Consider the following 17,131-nt stretch of genomic DNA (forward strand, 5'->3'; position numbering starts at 1 on the left):
TTAAGTGGATGTAGTTCTTTAGCACAATTTTTTTTTTCTGAGCTTAATTTAAGGTTTTACTTTATGTCAAAAATATATAGTTCTTTCCTGATGGAGTGCAACTCACACCAATCCCCAGCTATATAAATTTATGCTCAGTGAATGTGGTCCTCAGGGATGTATGTATAGCTATGCAAATAAATAAATAAAACTTTTAATATAAATCTGAAGCTTTAGTTTGCATGGGACTGATGCATTAGAGAATCTCACTTCCTTTAATTATTTTTATTGCTTAAATGAGCTGATCACTTCAACAATTTTAAATCTCATCCTTTCTGTTGAATTAATTAAATTTGCAGTTTCTATCATGAATAAGGTACACCGTAGTCCTTGAGAGAATTAAAATAAAATATCAAGAAACCAAATAAACCAGTGATATAGCATGATTTCATATTTAATGTAAGAGCCCATTTAGTGAGTATTATAAAATAACAGATTGAATGTTTAAAGTCAGCCGTGGCTACAGCAAGTAACTGACTAGTGAAGTGCAACAACAGAATACAGAAGCTGGTTTTGCAGTTGCTATTTGTGAAATTAAATGTACTGGAACAAGACTGCACCAGGCAAGAGCACACAGGGGGGCATAGTGGGGCTTGTTGCAGCTGGGTTTTCTGCAGGCTTTCTCCTTCTCAGCAGTTTTTGACTGCTGTGCATCTGATTCCTTTTATTGCTGAAGTTCTTGTGAATCTGTGTTGATGTTTAAGAGGAAAAGCCTCAAAGTTTTGACTTCTGTGGTTGGAAGGGTTTGGTGTGAAAGGGCTTCCTCCCTGAAGTGAGTGGAATGTCAGAACCCCCCAGCAGTTAAAAGATTAAGTTATGTAGTGCTAATCAATGTGTCAGATTTTCAGCATGAGCCATATGAGGCATCAGCTAATGTGGTCTGAGTGTGCCAGCAAAGGAGGGGGAAGGCAGCTTTATTTGGTGTTACAGCTTTTGTCTCTTTTGTTTGCAGCAGAATCCTTTTATTCTGCTAAGTGGCATTGCATCTTTAAGTTTTGCTCTTCTGGGTTACTGTGGAGCATAAAAATGTCTTTGAGTGCAGACAATGACACCACTCTTTGCCATGCTACATTAGTTCTCTTTCCTTTTAATGGAGCACAAGGTTATTTTAGCTCAAGTGAAGCATTGCTGGCTGCAATATCCCTGATAACTGTAGCAGGATCCATAACAGACCGAGGAAATGAAGTTTCACAAAGGTTTGCCACTGATTTTGTAATTTTCTGCCTCAGAAAGTACATGCCTAATTTGCACCAAAATAGGTAATGATTCAGTATAAATCAAGTGTGAACCAGATCTTGAAGCATTTTCCATCCCTGCTTAAGCCTCTGTTTCTGTGTTTCCTTAAATGCATGAAAGTTCTTTTCCTAGTGTGCCCAGGTTCTCTTAAACATTTTTCTTTCCCTGAAGTCCACTCCTCTTTTGCAGCCAGTCATTTGAAATGTAAAACAGAGTGACCCACAGAAATGGGAAGTGGAATTTGAACACCTCTCTTGAGGATCCTACTGTGGGGGGTGAGGACTGGCGTGGCTGCCACACTCCCACTTGTATTTTCATCTCGTTGTGTTTTACTTTCTGTATGTGTTTCCTGGAATGAAGAGTTTCATAACTGGCTGCACTGCTGACTTCAAGAGCTGTGGAAATAAACTCGACTGAAATTAATTGCTCTCTCTCTGCACACACAAGATGGATCTTTCAGAACTCAGATTTTTTTGTTGTTTGAAAGCTTTGTCTGTCATGAATCTGCAGCCACGTGTTATGAATACGGATAGACATCATGACTCCCAGCTAAACCACAAATATGTAATTTTCCTCTGGACTCTTTCCTCCAAAAACAGAGATCTCTACTACTTCAGCTAAACTAAGCTTTTTCTTTCAGTTAAGCTAGCACAGACATTTTTAGAGCATTTTTAGGGGATGTTTTAAGTTCTGTTCCCTTTGCTTTTACAATGTTGCTGATGGTCTAATAGGTGAATTCTGCACTGGTTCTTGGATCGATACCCAAATATTGGGAACCTTTACTTGATCTGAGGGTGAGGAAAAACAAACCCCCAACCAAAACCAGGTTGCAGTATATTGGGTTGTGTGGATGGGCATCACTGGATGGCATTAGAGCAGCTCCTGCAGGGGGGGTAAAACTTGTCATGTGTTTTCTGTGATAATCCTGCCTAAGCCTTCACATCTGTGCCTCTGGGCTGAACCCATTCTGTGGGACACTTTTGACTTGGCCTCTTCCCTTTCCCTAGAGAAAATAAGGAATTCATTCAGGCAGCATTTCTTTCCCAGGCAGCCTAAATCTGCCCATTTGGGGTGTTTGGCATCCTAGCCCATGGTTACTATCACCCAGTATGTCACCCTGTGTGGGCGATAGAAGATAAGAAACTAAAGAGAGTGTGGAAAGTAATCTCACCCCAGTTGCAGCTGGGACAATTATCAAGGATTAGGAACAGGCCTGACTTTAACAGGCTACGGCTGTAACCAGTGAGAGGAAGAGTGCTATAAAAGAGTGGGATGGCTGGTTGAGAAGGGAATTAAAGTTAGGTGGCTGCTTTGTGAAGAAGAAGGAGTCAGTGCTCTGAGGAGCTGCCCACAAGAAAGCACCAAGAAGGTCTGAAACTTTTGCAATAAGGAGACAACAGTATGGAACATCTGCAATAAGATAAGAACATCACCTTTCACCCTGCTTCTGGAAAAGGTACCTCCAAGGAGAAAGGGTTGGGCTGTCTGTGCCACTTGAGAGCTGCATCCCCCTCCACACTCCCACATTTCCCTGAGGCAAGCAGACAAGGATCTGTTCAGACATGGGGGCAGGGAGAAGGAACAGGATGGGGAAATGCTGGGCACGTGAGCTGGGTGCAGAAAGACGCGAAAGGAAGGTCTCCTGGCTTTGGACCATGGGTCATGTTTTGGTTTGAGCCATAAGTCAGAAGTGGTGCTTTGGGAGCTCACTGTGGGGCCTTGGAATGTCTTTGCTCCTTTTCTAGAGGTGATACTGAGCCAGGAGACTCATTAGGAGAGACAATCTGTGGGGCTACTCCCATCTGCACATACATCTTGCTTTACTTACCTACCTAGCTCTCTGCAAAAAAATATCATGGATCATGAAATCATGTGGGTGGGAAGAGATCTCTGGAAGTTACCCAGTCCCAACTCCCTGCTCAAACCATGCGCAGTAAAGTTAGGTAAATCAGAGCCCATCCTGCCCATCCTCTACAGTTTGGAGACTGCAGAGAAGGAGATTGCCCAGCCATTCCAGGTACCACTCCAGTGTTTCATCACCTTCCTATCCATATAAATAAATAAATACATCTCTGTGCTTAGCTGGGTTTTTCCAGTCTCCAGCATGTGTCTGTGGCCTCTTGTCTTGCCATTTGCACCCTGGAGAAGACTTATTTCAGTCTTCCCTGCTGATCAGCAAACCAAGTACTGGAAGGAAAAGTGGATATTCCTCAGTACAGCAGCATCCGTGTTAGGATGTTTTTGTTCTTTTCTTGAAATTGCGTTTGCTTTCATTTTTAAATATTGTGACATGAATTCCTAAAGAAAGTGTAATTTGACTAAAAACTATAAACAGCAACTCTTCAGAATGCAGGATTTCCTTGCTTCCAAGGTGTGGATTTGGAAGTGCATTTTATAGGCTGAACTTGTATGTGCCATGTCAGGTGCATAAATCTAATCTGCATTTTATATGCATCTTCTGCATCTTTATTAATGGAATGCCCCTTCAGTAAGAGATTCTGTATCATCTTAGATACATATTGGAAACAACACATGGAAATTAGGACTCAGCCTGCCTGCTTAGCCCAGCATGTCCATAGCTCTGCTGGGGTGTCACCCTTGCCTGTCCTTGTGTGTGGCAGGGTGTGAGGGGCTGGTGCCAGCCTGGCTTATCTTCCCCTGGTGTCTGAGGGCCAGGGGACAGCACCAGTGAGTTCCAGACAGACAGACATCCCCCTAACCACCCCTGTCTTGCAGCAAGTGTTTCAAGTGCCCTTTAGATTTTTCCTTGCTCCTTCAAACTTTAGCTTTTGAGAAGTCACTTTTCATTCTGATCTTGTTGCCCTGCTGTTGGGAGTATCTGTCAAAGCTGTGGCATTCCAAAGGGTGCAAGCTGGTCTGCTCCTTGGCTTTCTGCTGCATCCTGGCACAGGGTGAATGCTCTGACCCTGCAAGTAACACCAACCTCCATCACTGGCAGTGGATAAATAGCTCCTAATTGCTCAGTTCAGGCTGGGCTTTTTCAGATTTCAGCACTGGAGACTTTCCTACTCCTACAAAACTGCTGATTCTGGCGTTTTTTTCAGTTGATAGGGGTTTAATGATACCTCTCTCCTCCTAGTCACTTTCCAAATTTGGAAGTTCTTTTTATAGTGGCTTCACCAGAGTGTTAGTATTCTCATGGACTGCTTCTAATTTTAGTTTGTCCTCTACATGTCTGTCTCTTTTAAATGCATCCAGCTTCTCATTCCAGCCACTCTGGGCCAAGCATGACACTCTGCTCCTGATACTTGTGCATTGAAGATGTTCTGGTCTTGCATTGTAAAAAAATCCACAGCTCCTGCCCTTGTGCTGCACAGCAGTGAGTAGCACTCGCGTGTCAGCAATTGTCCCACCCCAGTAGTGCTGTTTAATTAATAGGTTTGGTATGCTTTCATTTTCTGGGTGACCTTGAGAGTTATTTAATTGTGTTTCAGCAGTTTATACTTGGTCTGGTATCAATGGTGGTAGTGCTGGGATTGTGTTGAATTTGACAGCGCAGTCTTGCTGGGAAGGACTTGATGGATGATCTAAAACCATAATTGCAGCTGACTGGCTTGCAGCTATCTTTTGTAGCATATATGTATTTTGGGAGTTACTGGATGTGCTAAATGAGAGGAATATTTAGAAAGAGATCTCAATTGCAGCTAGTAGTCTGGGTTTGTGAATACAGACTGGCTTCTGCTCTCTCCTGCAGCATTTCCATCCAAGTTTATGTGGGTTGTCACCGAGCTAATTACCATCTTACAAATGGTCCCACAGGACAAGCTCTCTAATTTTCATTTATTGTGAGACTGTGATTAAAAGACAATGGCAGTTTCTCATCATAAGCCTCAAGTTTGTCATGTATTAAGTCAACATGCATTCCCTGCCTTTTGTAAAACAAACACTTGGAATCATTTGGGATCATCACTCACTGGCGAACATGCACGTTAGGGAAATGCCAGTAATTTATAGCTGTCTCCAGATGTGGTAGCACCATTACTGTGATAGTTAATTGATAGAGGGGCAAGGCACGTTCACCCAGAACACAATACAGATGGGTTTGAGCCCAGCCCAGTGGATAGAGATGGGGTGGGATCACTGTGGGAACACTCTGCCTGGGCACTGTGCTTTGAGTCACTCAGTCTGACACTGTTCACTTACTGAGAGCTCCTCCTGCTCCAAGTGTTGCTTGGCTAATTGCAGAGGCTTTTGCTTTTCCAGTTTACAGCAAGGTTTTTGTTCACTGCATTGGATGGATGGATGTCTGCAGCACCACACAGATGGAAACAGGAAACCAGTTACCTGACTTTTTCCTGCTTTGACACTTTTCAGACTGTGCTTTTTCACATTTGCTCTGAGTGTAAGAAACAGACTCAGTCCCTGCATTTCCCCTGTTGCTGCCATAAAGAAATTAAGAGGGATTAACAGCAGTGGTATGAATGGAGCTGTCTCTGGGATGCTCCTATTGCTCCTATTCAGAATGTTCAGGATTCCTGGTTGTGAAAGAGGGCACCAAGGACAGAGACATCATTATAATCATGCTTTAGGCCTGTTGCATTCATTTTAGGTATTTTTCCTCAAAGCTGGTAACACAAAATTTGGGGACCTGGTCCTGTGGAATTGGTTTTAGCCTTCTTTGCTTGCACAGACATAAAAACTCCATCAGATAAAGGAAGGAAGAAGGTGGCTTTACAGTGGTACTACAGAACATGAGAAAGTAATAGTTAATTCCACAAAATACAGAGTTCTCTGTGAAGTTGACTTTATTGCCCTGAAACTAATTGTTTTGCTGGAGCAGGTCTATGGGCTGCCAAATGCTGCCATCACTTCAGAATAAACCATTTTCTGATCTCCAAGGGCTGCTGTGCATTGGAATAATGTAGAGCATAACTGAGAAGTGATTTAGAGAAAATGTAGATTTGGTCTGGTTGGAGAGAAGACCTGGTATCTTAGCACTTCTTTTGATTTTAAATTAGGTTTTTAATTTGGAAGAGTGCTCAGCATTCAAATGGCCCATTGTGATACATAGTACTGCCATCACAGGTGCCTGGAGCCTGTCTTAGTCCCTGGAGTGGAGGATAAATCATTTGGTTGTCCTGTTACCAAACCAAATAAACACCCATTAAAAGGTGGTACATAGTGTGATTAAGTGAATTGGTGGTTGTGCTTCAGTGAGTTTTGCATGAGCCTTCAGAAAATGAGCTCAGATCTGTCTGATGTTTATAACCACATCACTGAGGGGTGTACCTACATTTGTAGTGTAATTTATGGGGCTTTGACTTCTTATAGAAAAGATGATGCAATGTGTGATCCTCTCTGCAAATCTGGAATATTTGAAGATCCCACCAATTCTGTTTGATGTAACACTTCCTGCACAGTGGTAATTCATGTTACACTTAGCACATAGGAAGTAGAATTTTAGGTCTGTCTGCATTTAAGAGCTCCCCCAACTTAATCAAAACCTAATTTATTTTTAAACTGACGTAGCTATTTCTTTGTGGCCACCTACTGCTCTGTAAACTGGGAAATTGTTTCAGCTTCAATTAGCTAATGCTTTGTTTTAAGCTGAATTAAGAGAGCATAAACTTTGATTTTATGCCAACATAATAACATAAACTAGAGCGTTTTTCTCTTGTAGACAAAGGTTTTAACAAGTAGTATTTGTAATGCTCACTCCACAGTCTACAAGAAATAAGAGCAAATAAAGTTCCTTTGTATATTCTTTTGTCATCTTCCCATAGGGGGGTTGGCAAGAATTCCTAGAGACAACTTTATTTGAAAATGAACTTTAAATGTTAGCAGTTTAAATGTTATTTACTCAAGCTTGAGGTAGAGTGAACTTTGACTTGAAAGTTATTTATTGTTTACAGGTCTTTATATATATAGTTTATATATATATATATATACACACACATATATATACACATATATATAAAAACTAAAGCACAGTAGCAGCTTTTTCTGAATATCTGTATTTTCAGGTGACAGGAAGGACAGGACATGTCCTTCATCAGCAGGACAGTAATGATAATTTTGACATGTAGATATGTATATGCTGAAAAACTACATTCAGCCTGTTTTATCCAGTGTCTAAGACAGATTTAGAGGCAGGGCCTACAGGAGAGGGTCTTTCCTTCTTGTTCACATTCCCCATCTGGCACTGGGCATTGGTTGAGGCAATTCCAGTGCACTTTATTTTCTGTCCCCCATCACAGCAATGCTTTAGCAGTGAGATTTGCTGGTCTGGTTTTCTCTCCAGATGCATGTTTCTTATTCCTTTCTATTGTAGGAAATGGAAAGTTCAGCCTCATGGAAATATGGTTGTGGGTTCTGTGTTGTAGCTGCAATGAAATGTGTTGGGATTCCTTGACCATGAGTGTCAGGGATTTGTTTCTGCAGGCATAATTAGTCTCCCTTATTTACTTCACAGTGCTGCTTTTCTGAGAGAGCAGTTCTGTGTCTAGGATGAGTCATGTGATAAAAGCACATCTCTGTGTGCACAGTTATTACTTACCTGGGAAGCTGCTGTGGCAGATTGTTTACAGGCTCATTGACTGCAGGTCCTTGTGAGCGGTTTAAGCAGAAATCAGAGCAGAGACACTTTCATGGAGACCCTGGGTCACCCTGGAGTTCTGTGCCTGTTCTTCCCAACAGATGCAGTCCATATGGAAAGGATTTCTGCACATGTTTACAAGTGTTTATTTGTAGGAGTGGATTTGTTGCAGCTTTTTGTTCCTGTCAGGTTCTTAGAGCGGTTAAGTGCCTCGGAACAGCAAAGTAGAATTTTATCTGTGGCCATTTGCATCACATCTGGGGGAAAGGAAATCCTTAATAATTAAGGATTGTATTTCATTAAATAGCAAATGGCCTGCTTGCTCTGTGGCATTACATGATCATTTATTAAATTCCTCGTGAAAGTAGTTTGTTAAAAACATCTTCTTTACCATAATTTATTGATCATGTTCCATCAAAGTGACCACAATACTCTTCCAAATAGGGTCTAGAAACATCTTCTGTTTCAATTATTTTCTCCATAGTATATCTGCTTTACAGTAGAAAATTTCTGTTTAGTCACAGATTTGAAAGTACTTCCTTTAAAAAAATGAATGTTTGTATTTTAAGTCAATACTGGTTTTGGGTTTGGATTTATATTATTCTTTTCCTTTTTGAGCTGGAAGTTTGGGGTTTTTTTGCATTATTAGTAAAATGAAAAATTCTGTGGATCTTGGGGGGAAGAAGCAAACAGGAATATCAATGTTTCCATCAGCCTTTGAAAAGAGAGGGGGCAAGTGTTTCTTGGTGGTTCACTGATTGAATAAGGATAAATTTGCATGCAATTTCTGTCAGGAAAAGGGGAATTTACAGGGCATTTAATGCAGTCATCAGACTAGAGAGCTGGTTCTTCAGCCTTGCTGTTTTTCCATCGTGCTACAAAGTAGGTGTAATATCATCTTCTGAAGGATAACTGGGGGAGAAGGGCAGAATGCTTAGCTGCCTCCAATTGCCAGAAGGACCTGTTGTAGAAGCCCTTGTTCACCTAAAGCAGTGAGAGACGAAAAAACCACGACTGTGTATACAAGTACTATGTTTTCAGTATTCCCTTGGTCAAAGCTGGGATTAATTACAAATATTTTTGTTAGGGTGTCAATATAGCAGTGGTCACTGGATTCAAATTGTATAAAAGAATTGGATTATTATTCAGTTATTGAATTGATATCTGACATAAACATCAATAAAGCTATTTTAAATTATTTTTTTCTTTCTTTACACAGTTCTTCTAATCAACTTTCAGATGAATTTTACTAGGTTACCTTGAATCCACAAGGATTTTGATTTTACTTGATGGTCTTTACTCTGATAAAGTAATGCTTTTAAAACTAAAAACCAAAACGGTCAAGAATGAAAAGTTTTGGGAAATTTAGACATAGTTATTGCTGCTACTGACTTAAAGATTTATCCTAGGTTTTCTGAAGGTAATTACTATTAAATAAAGGTGCCCTAAATACAGTGGTAATTGCTTTGCAAACATTGTCTGAGGCTGCTTGGGGCATACCTGGCTCCTGTGTGAGAGGTTTCTTTTCTGTGGTTTCTCTCAAGTCATGCCACAGGATTGCAATTTTCTGCTTTCCTTTTTGTTTAAAATATTTAAAGTAGACTGACTTTGTTTTCATAAGCTGATGCTTTTAAATACCTTGGAGCTCGGTCCTCATGGAAGGGGAGCATTTAAAAAATAACCCTACATGCATCTCTGAGTGGTCATTATGTAAATTGTTTATATGTCTGTCTTTAATGTATTTTAAGAAAGGAGAGCCAAGAAGGGAGGTTGTGTCCTACCCAATGGTTACAGCTCCTCAATAGCTAATTTTGTTGATGTGTAGGCCCTACATATTATTTATATAAATCTGTTCCCAGCACTGTAAATATTAAAAGGGATTAAGTCTAATTTTTAAAAATTGGGTAATTTCATTGCCTCCATTCAAGTACACTGTGTGGTTTCCTGAGCCTGTTAATTTTAATTGATGTAACATCTCTGTGTTACAGCTTGTCCTTTTATTAGTTAACACTCCATGAAATTCTTATGTCTTTATTCCTCTTCTTACATGTTCTGATAAATGCAAAAATAGTTAAAAAATGTTGGTGCTTAAAGCATCAACACTGGCAGCTGAGACATCAGTTTGCTCATAGCAAAAATTTGTGTCAGTCTTTCTTTTAATCCATGCAGTTATCCTCATAAGGCTTAATGTGATGACATTTGTAAGGCTTTTTGTTGCTTTGTAAAAAATCTTGTTAAACTTAGAAATGCAGGCCTTCAGCTGCAAAGAGGAGCTGGCTCACCCTGAAACACAAGATTTCCAGTAAATGACAGAGTTGTATATTAAATGAAGACATGAAGGTGCAGGTGTACATTTTAGTTCCCTGTTCTTTTGTGCAACTCCGTACAATTGTGCTGTTTTCATACATGAATAATTAAAGGTGTGCAGCTCCAGCTGTTCCTCTTAACTTCATGCATCCAGGATATAATTCCACAGAAGTGCTCTGGGCACGTGTGCACACAGAAATGCACAAATACCTGTGTTATGGTGCACTGAAAAGTAACTAAAGCCTGTGGGTTAAAGAGATAAGCATCAGTTATCTCAACTGCTCTACATGGGGACTCCCAACACAGATTTAGATGTTTTGGAATACCTCTTGGGTTTTTGTTCTTTTCTTATTTAGTTAATTTTAGCTGGGAAATTTCATTTTTAAAGACTGTCAAGTCTTTAAACAAGAGTGTCTCCATGACAAAAGAGCTGGTAATTTGAGGCCATGTGCTTTGACATCAGTACCTGGAGTCACTCAGTCTCCATGCAAAATGTGATCTTTTATCTGCTTTGACAAGTAATTTTTCATTTTTTCTGTAGCAAGACTCTTTTGCTAACATTAACACTTTGGCCAAGTGACTTCTCCACGTGCCTGCAGTAGGCTGGCATTTAATCAGAATACAGTTGTTAATTGTGAGGGCCTTGATGGGGTGGGTTTTGCTCCCAAATGAATATTTTTAGAATATATGGCATTTTGTTTGTAGTACTCAACACTTGCTGTTGCAATGCCTTGGGGAAAAGGCAGTATTTCCAAATATTAAATTCTCCAGATATTTTTGTCGTAGTTGAGATGGTTGTAATACAAAGCAATACGCTCCATTTTTAGAAGGCTTCAAACTGGTTTTATTCTAGCATGCATGCTTTTTATACATTCCTACAAAACCCCTGAGTTTACACTTCACTCATTGGTCACAAAAGACAAAGTGCTTATTGGAATAGGCAGTTGCAGGTTTCTCTTATTTATCCTTCTTTCTTTCTTGGTTTCTATGTCAATGACCTTGGTAGAAAATTATTTCAGGGGTAAAAGTGGATCCTCTTATCAAACTTCTCTCTGACTCACAGAAGTCACTGCAAAACCTCTTCTACAATTTTTTCCCATTATTTCTTATTATATCAATTTTTGAGGTGCACATGAATAGAATTTTTTTCCCTCAAGTTTTTGGCCCTAAATAATTGAATTTGCACTGTAATAAAAAATACCCTTTGAAGGAATTTGGGAGTTACATAGTTTTGGTTCACTGCTGCTGAATAGAGGCCACCTGCTAATGATGTACACAGCACTGCTGATTTGCATAAAGTCATTTAATGAATGTAGGTATTGCATTTTACTGCTGGTGTGTTTGAGAGCATTGGGGGAGGATTATTTTCTTCAATATGCAAAGCATTACTCTTTATTTAGTGTTGTTCAGAAAGCAGCTGCCCTCTCTACAGTAGAGCATTGCTACTGTACTAATCTTAGCAGATTAGCCTCTAAATATTTCAGACTCTTAGGTAACAGCTCTTATTAGTGTTTGCCAAGTTCTCTTTGCTGTACCTGATGAGCTTTATTATAGAGGGCCCCAGGCTTCCATGGTATCAGCAGAGCAGTGTTGTGTGAGAGGAAATGTGAGTGTGAGGAGCAGTAAGGACAGCACAGAGTCCATTTTCATGCTGAGTTCCCTGCCTGGGAGCTATAGCTGTGACTCTTCTGCACCACTGATTTAAGGCGTTTGGTGGCTCAGCAGAGATCATTTATAGCATTAGACCAGGCATTCCAAAGAGGATGTGGGGACACGGTGGAGCATTGAGGTGCTGAGAATGAGGCTGCAGTGAAGCTGTTTTGTTTGAAGGGAGAAGATCAGTGCCAGCAGTAGCACTCCTGAGCTGGGTCACAAACTTTTGCATGCTCAGTTCTGCTTCCTTGTGCAGGTTTATTGTGTTTACCTTGGGATCCCAGCACATTCCCCTTGGGATCCAGATTGAAAGCTGTAGGATGGATGCTGGCTTTGGTCTCAGTTCTTGGTACTGCTGTAAAGGCTCCTGCACTGGTGTCCACAAGAGTTTCAGGTGAAGTTCAACTGGTAACTTTATTTTCCGTCCCTTATCACTTTGCTTTATGCAGTAGAACAGGAAAAGTGGCAAAGGGTGACTTTGCAGAAGATGGGAGTTCTGACAGTACTAAGCCACAGCAGATCTGCCACTTCTCAACAATTCTGCTGAACACAAGGCTTGCTTTGTCAGAGACAGCACAGCAGAAAATGCTTAGAAACACATGTTTGAAATAGAAAATTGTGTGGTTCAAATATGAGTAAAAAATATATCTGGTTATGGATTTTCAATGACTGAGAGGTTTTTTTTCAGTTTTTATTTTTCCTTTTCAATTTCAAATGCAACAATTTATCCCATATCCACTGGCAGACAGGTACCAATTCACAGAACACCCAAAGCTGACTTAAGCCATTCCATGAAGTTCCTTCCATTACGTAATGAAGTTCATTGTTGAAAGGGTAGGGGGGAGGTTTGGTTTGGGGTGTTTGTTTCTTTGTTTCAGTAAGTGGTGTACGTGAGGTGTGCATAAATACTGTATTACACTTTTGGAAGTAAAATGAAGAGAAAGCATCCTTTTCCTTTTTTCATCATTGCAGGAAAGCAGAAACTTGAAGTACTTTGCATATTTCAGCAGATATCACATAAGCTTTTGTGACTTTCAAACCCATTTTAAACCTCTGCTACTGATGAATGTGCCCTGTAACCTCCTAGTGGTGCACTGATTTGAGACATCAAACTTCACAGAGTTACAGGATCTATGTCTCTGGGAGTCCACAGATCTTAATCTCTACTACCAAAGGGAAAATCAATGTCTTTACCATTGGCTGTGTTAATCCTTTTCCATACTCTGTTCATCAACACAATGGATGGGGTTGCATAGAGAGAGTTTTCCCCCAGGAGCATCTCTGGTGGTTTGGCACCTTGGTGCACATCTCTGCAGCTGCTGTGCTGACCATGCAACAGAACTTTGGTGTGAAGTTCAGTCTTCTCCAATAGTTTGTATCATGAACTAATTCAGATACCAAATTTAGCCAAATGATCATGAGCAGTTTCACACAAATATTTTAGGCAATAGGTTTAGCTGTGGTGAAATATCTTTGTCATCGAGAATTTCTCTCTGACTATTGACTGTTTGACTTGACTCCTTGCCTGGAAAAATTTGATTTTCAGTGGAAGTATGTGGAATACTATATTTTGATTTTTATTCTTTTAAATTTTATATATTTTTATACTTTTTTATTTATTTTATACTTTTTTTTTTTTTTCTTTAAAGGCAGAAATTCAAAAAGGAAATCATAAAGTTATTTGGCCGTTATGTCAAGCTGTTTTCTGTGGGATAGGCACAAAATAGTGCAGTTCAGCAGAAAAAGTCACATAAAGGAGATCATTTTACTTTTTGGTCAGATTGGAGCTGGCCCACACTAATGGCTAAATGGAAGCTAATCAAGCTAATAGGAGTTCTCCCTAAAATTATTGTTAGGGTATTTCCAGTGTGATGATTAGCAATTATTTCAGGTGACAATCAGTGCTGAGGCCAAAGTGGGGCTGTTCCTGATGGTTTGTGGGCTTCCAGTATTTCTCCAAAAGGAGGGACTGTAAGCTCCCTGGGTTCCTGTCAGGCATTCCATTGCTTAGGAGCAACAACTTTGAGTTTGTTAAACATCTGGTAAGAACCCAGTAGAGGAGAGGGGCCACAGCCGGCAGCAGGAAAAGGAGCTACCTCCATTTCTTTGGTGCCCTCTCACGTGTTTGTTAATAACAGCATTGATGAAATATCTGCAGTTAATAATGGTTTGGTCTAACTGAAGTCTTTTCAGAAAAGATAAATGGAACTGTTACCACTGATGAGTGCTTTGTGATTCTGAAGAAATAGGAATGGCAGTGTGAGCTTCTGATGGGAGTTATTATATTGGATGAATAATCTCTATAATTGCTGCCTTTTGGTTGGTCATGCCTGAATCCTGCCTGATAGGGGCGTGTGAAGAACTGTGTCTGTCTGCAGTGACTGCACAAATACTTGTTATAGTGCATCCCCTCTTAAACTTAGTGTATTCTCAAATTGTCATCCCAGTATCCCTTGTTTTTCCAGGGCAGACTGAGTGCAGGCAGAATATCTGGGCTGTGTTGGATTAGCCTCAGTGCTGTAGTGCACCCTTTGCTCTGCACCAGGGATTGCTCTCCTCTGCCCTTGCTTATTTGGTATTTCCACTTCACAGACATAACCACGTGCCTGGATTGACCAAAGGTGCCAACATAAGCACATGCCAAAAGGCAGCTCTCATCTTCCCCAGCTGCCTCAGCCTGTTTTCCTTTTCAGAAACAATCAGGGGTATATGAGCCTGATTCAGAGAAGGATTTGTTCCATCTCACTTCTGTGATTCAGACCTTTGGGAAGAAAAGAAAGGAAAAGAAAGAATGTGATCCTTGAAGAAGATATCCTTGAAGATGTGTCAGACTTGAGTTTGGCTAGCAGGGAGTTAGGCTCCTCTGGCTGAGCAAAACATCATCCATCTTCTAAAATCATAGCCTCTTTCTAGTCCAGAGGGACAGATCTGTGGTTCTGCAGGCACTTGGAACCAAGTCCTGTTCTGGAGAAGGAAATGACAAAACAAGAGCACCTCCTGCTTCAGGCAGACACCAAAGCTTGAGAAGCTTTCCAGGGTCCTATCCTGGCCTGCTTGGTAACAGGGATATGACAGAGGAAAATGTTGCTCTGAATTGAAAAAGCTGTGCTTGGAGTTCTTAGTAGTCTATTTAATGAACAGGATTTTTCTATCGAAAAGTATAATTTGCTATGTATAAAGCTTAAAGAGTTGCTAACTTCTTTGTAGATGTACATGCATAGCAGACCAACTGAGCTCCAAATGTTACAGGTTTAGGGCTGTATAGCATCTGTGACATACCCAAGGGGCTGTACTAAATCCCATTTCATGAGCAGTATCTTTGATGCTGCTGTACAAAGCAATGTGCCAACAGCCAGATGTTTTAGGGGTCTCGGTCCTCAGCTAGAAATGTCAAGGTGCTCTTCTAAGCTGGTATGTGGTGTCTCATCCCACATTTGGTTTGCTTTAAAGATGAGACATTTGGGGGTATTGAAAGCTCAGCTCAATGCAAGAAGACAGAAAGCTGATTTGGGGATGTTTGGGGTTTTTTTGGGAGGGTGGAGGGTGGTGTTGGCTGGCCCCTTCATAAAAACATGGAGTAATCTGAAATACAGAACCAGCCAAAACCACAAACTCTGATTTAGACCTACTTGGCTCTTGTGAATCATCATGAGCTCTGCACACTGAGTCAGCCAAGAGCTGGTTTTCTCTTCAGTATTGTGTAAACACAAGATGTTTCTCTGGGCTAAATATTATTAAGTTAAAAAGTCATGTTTATTTGTCCTGTATAAAAAATGATTAATACAGAAAGTTACCATCTGGGGAGATCTGAAAATTCTTTTCTTTTACACTTTTTTGCTCAGCTCAGCTTTGAATACAGATCACTTTTAGGGTACCCTGATTTTTTCATTTGATTTTATAAGTGATAATTATTTGGATCAAACTACTTGACAAGGCTTCCTGTATTACCTTTGGAAATTGCAATTTCATTTAAAGTAATTAAGGAAAACCACAGGACTTAATTTGTAGTTGTACCACGATGTAGTGTGAATTCTTAAAATCCTAAGGGAAGATGATGCAGCTGACAAGCACATTTTCTGGGAAAGCTTTAGATGTGGACACAGAGAGCAGTGTGGAAATGTGGCATGGGGGCTTAGTTAGGATGTTCTGCGCTGGCCAGGAGATTTCTCTCTTTGCAACTCTTCACAGTATGTGTGAGAAATTGATAACAAGCCCTAGTAAGTTGTTACTCTGCTGAAATTTGTGACTAATTGTGGGGGGAATTTCCTCATCTTGCTTTATTTACAACTTGTAAGATGTAATACTGCTGAGAAAAAGATGGTATGACATTAGAAAAGTAAGAGTTATGGAAAAGGCTGTTCTGAGGGTAGGCAATTTAAAACAAAGCCCCAAAACCCACAGCTGAGAACATACAGAGGTGCAACACGAGCTCTGCAGTAGAATTATAACCCCCCTCCTTCTCCCCCAAACCAGCAACAGCCATCAAAACATGGAAAAGGTGACTGGTGTTTATCTTTTCTTCCCCATTTCCATAGTGCGGCTCCATGACAGCATATCAGAAGAAGGATTCCATTACTTAGTCTTTGACTTGTAAGTATTTGTTTTGCAATTGTTTAGCATGTTGGGAATGGGCTGTTCAAACCTGGAGATGCAAGTGCAAGCTCATGGGATAAATGCCTGGTTCTGGTGCCATGAGCTGCACAAATAGATGGAAACAGCTAGAAGGACAGGAACATATTTCATCATTTGCATGTGCAAGAACTCATTTGTAAGTGTTGCTGTAAGGATCCCATTTATTCCATAAAAACTAGTAAAACTCCACTGGTGAGGTGGATTTTAATATAAAGTGTAAGTATGTAAGCAAAAGTTGTGTTCTACCTACCAAAACGAAGCAAAGATCGACTCAGAAATAAATATTTGCTGCAAGTTAGTTGTCTAAAGGAAAGATAAAAAAAAGCATGTGGAACACTAATTTCCCTACAGAAAGTCTCAACTGCTGGATTAAAAAGGTAAGCCTGAGTTTAGAGAGGGAAAGATTCTTTTAGTATTTCATTCCTGATTGATATCTTACTGCTTTATAATGTTTCATTTTGACACCACTCAGAATGTAAAGTGCCCAGCATATAGAAAGGAAATTTCCTACTGATATTCTCTTTTGCTTCAGGAATTTAAGTCCCATGAGTTGTTCATGTAGCGACTGGGCCTGCATGGAGCTTGATTTTTCCAGATAAGGCTTTTTAGTGGAAGCAGGGATGGTGACAGCATGAACTGTGTGTTCATAACTTGAAAAGAAAAACTGATTTCCTCAATCTTCCCTGGGATGGGCAAACTTTGCCACTC

The 17,131-nt window shown here is 40.3% G+C and overlaps 1 protein-coding gene across 11 annotated transcripts in view; it reads left to right on the forward strand.

Moving 5' to 3' along the window:
* CAMK2D (calcium/calmodulin dependent protein kinase II delta) overlaps positions 1-17,131 on the forward strand; it is a 120,854-nt gene that overhangs the window by 52,023 nt on the left and 51,700 nt on the right. For all 11 annotated transcript variants that reach the window (XM_036381547.2, XM_036381544.2, XM_036381545.2 and 8 more), the window contains exon 4: positions 16,327-16,381. In XM_036381547.2, the coding sequence (XP_036237440.1) occupies positions 16,327-16,381 (55 nt within the window). The remainder of the gene's footprint in view (positions 1-16,326; positions 16,382-17,131) is intronic.

Source organism: Molothrus ater, chromosome 4, assembly GCF_012460135.2.
Source record: "Molothrus ater isolate BHLD 08-10-18 breed brown headed cowbird chromosome 4, BPBGC_Mater_1.1, whole genome shotgun sequence".
Taxonomy (NCBI): domain Eukaryota; kingdom Metazoa; phylum Chordata; class Aves; order Passeriformes; family Icteridae; genus Molothrus; species Molothrus ater.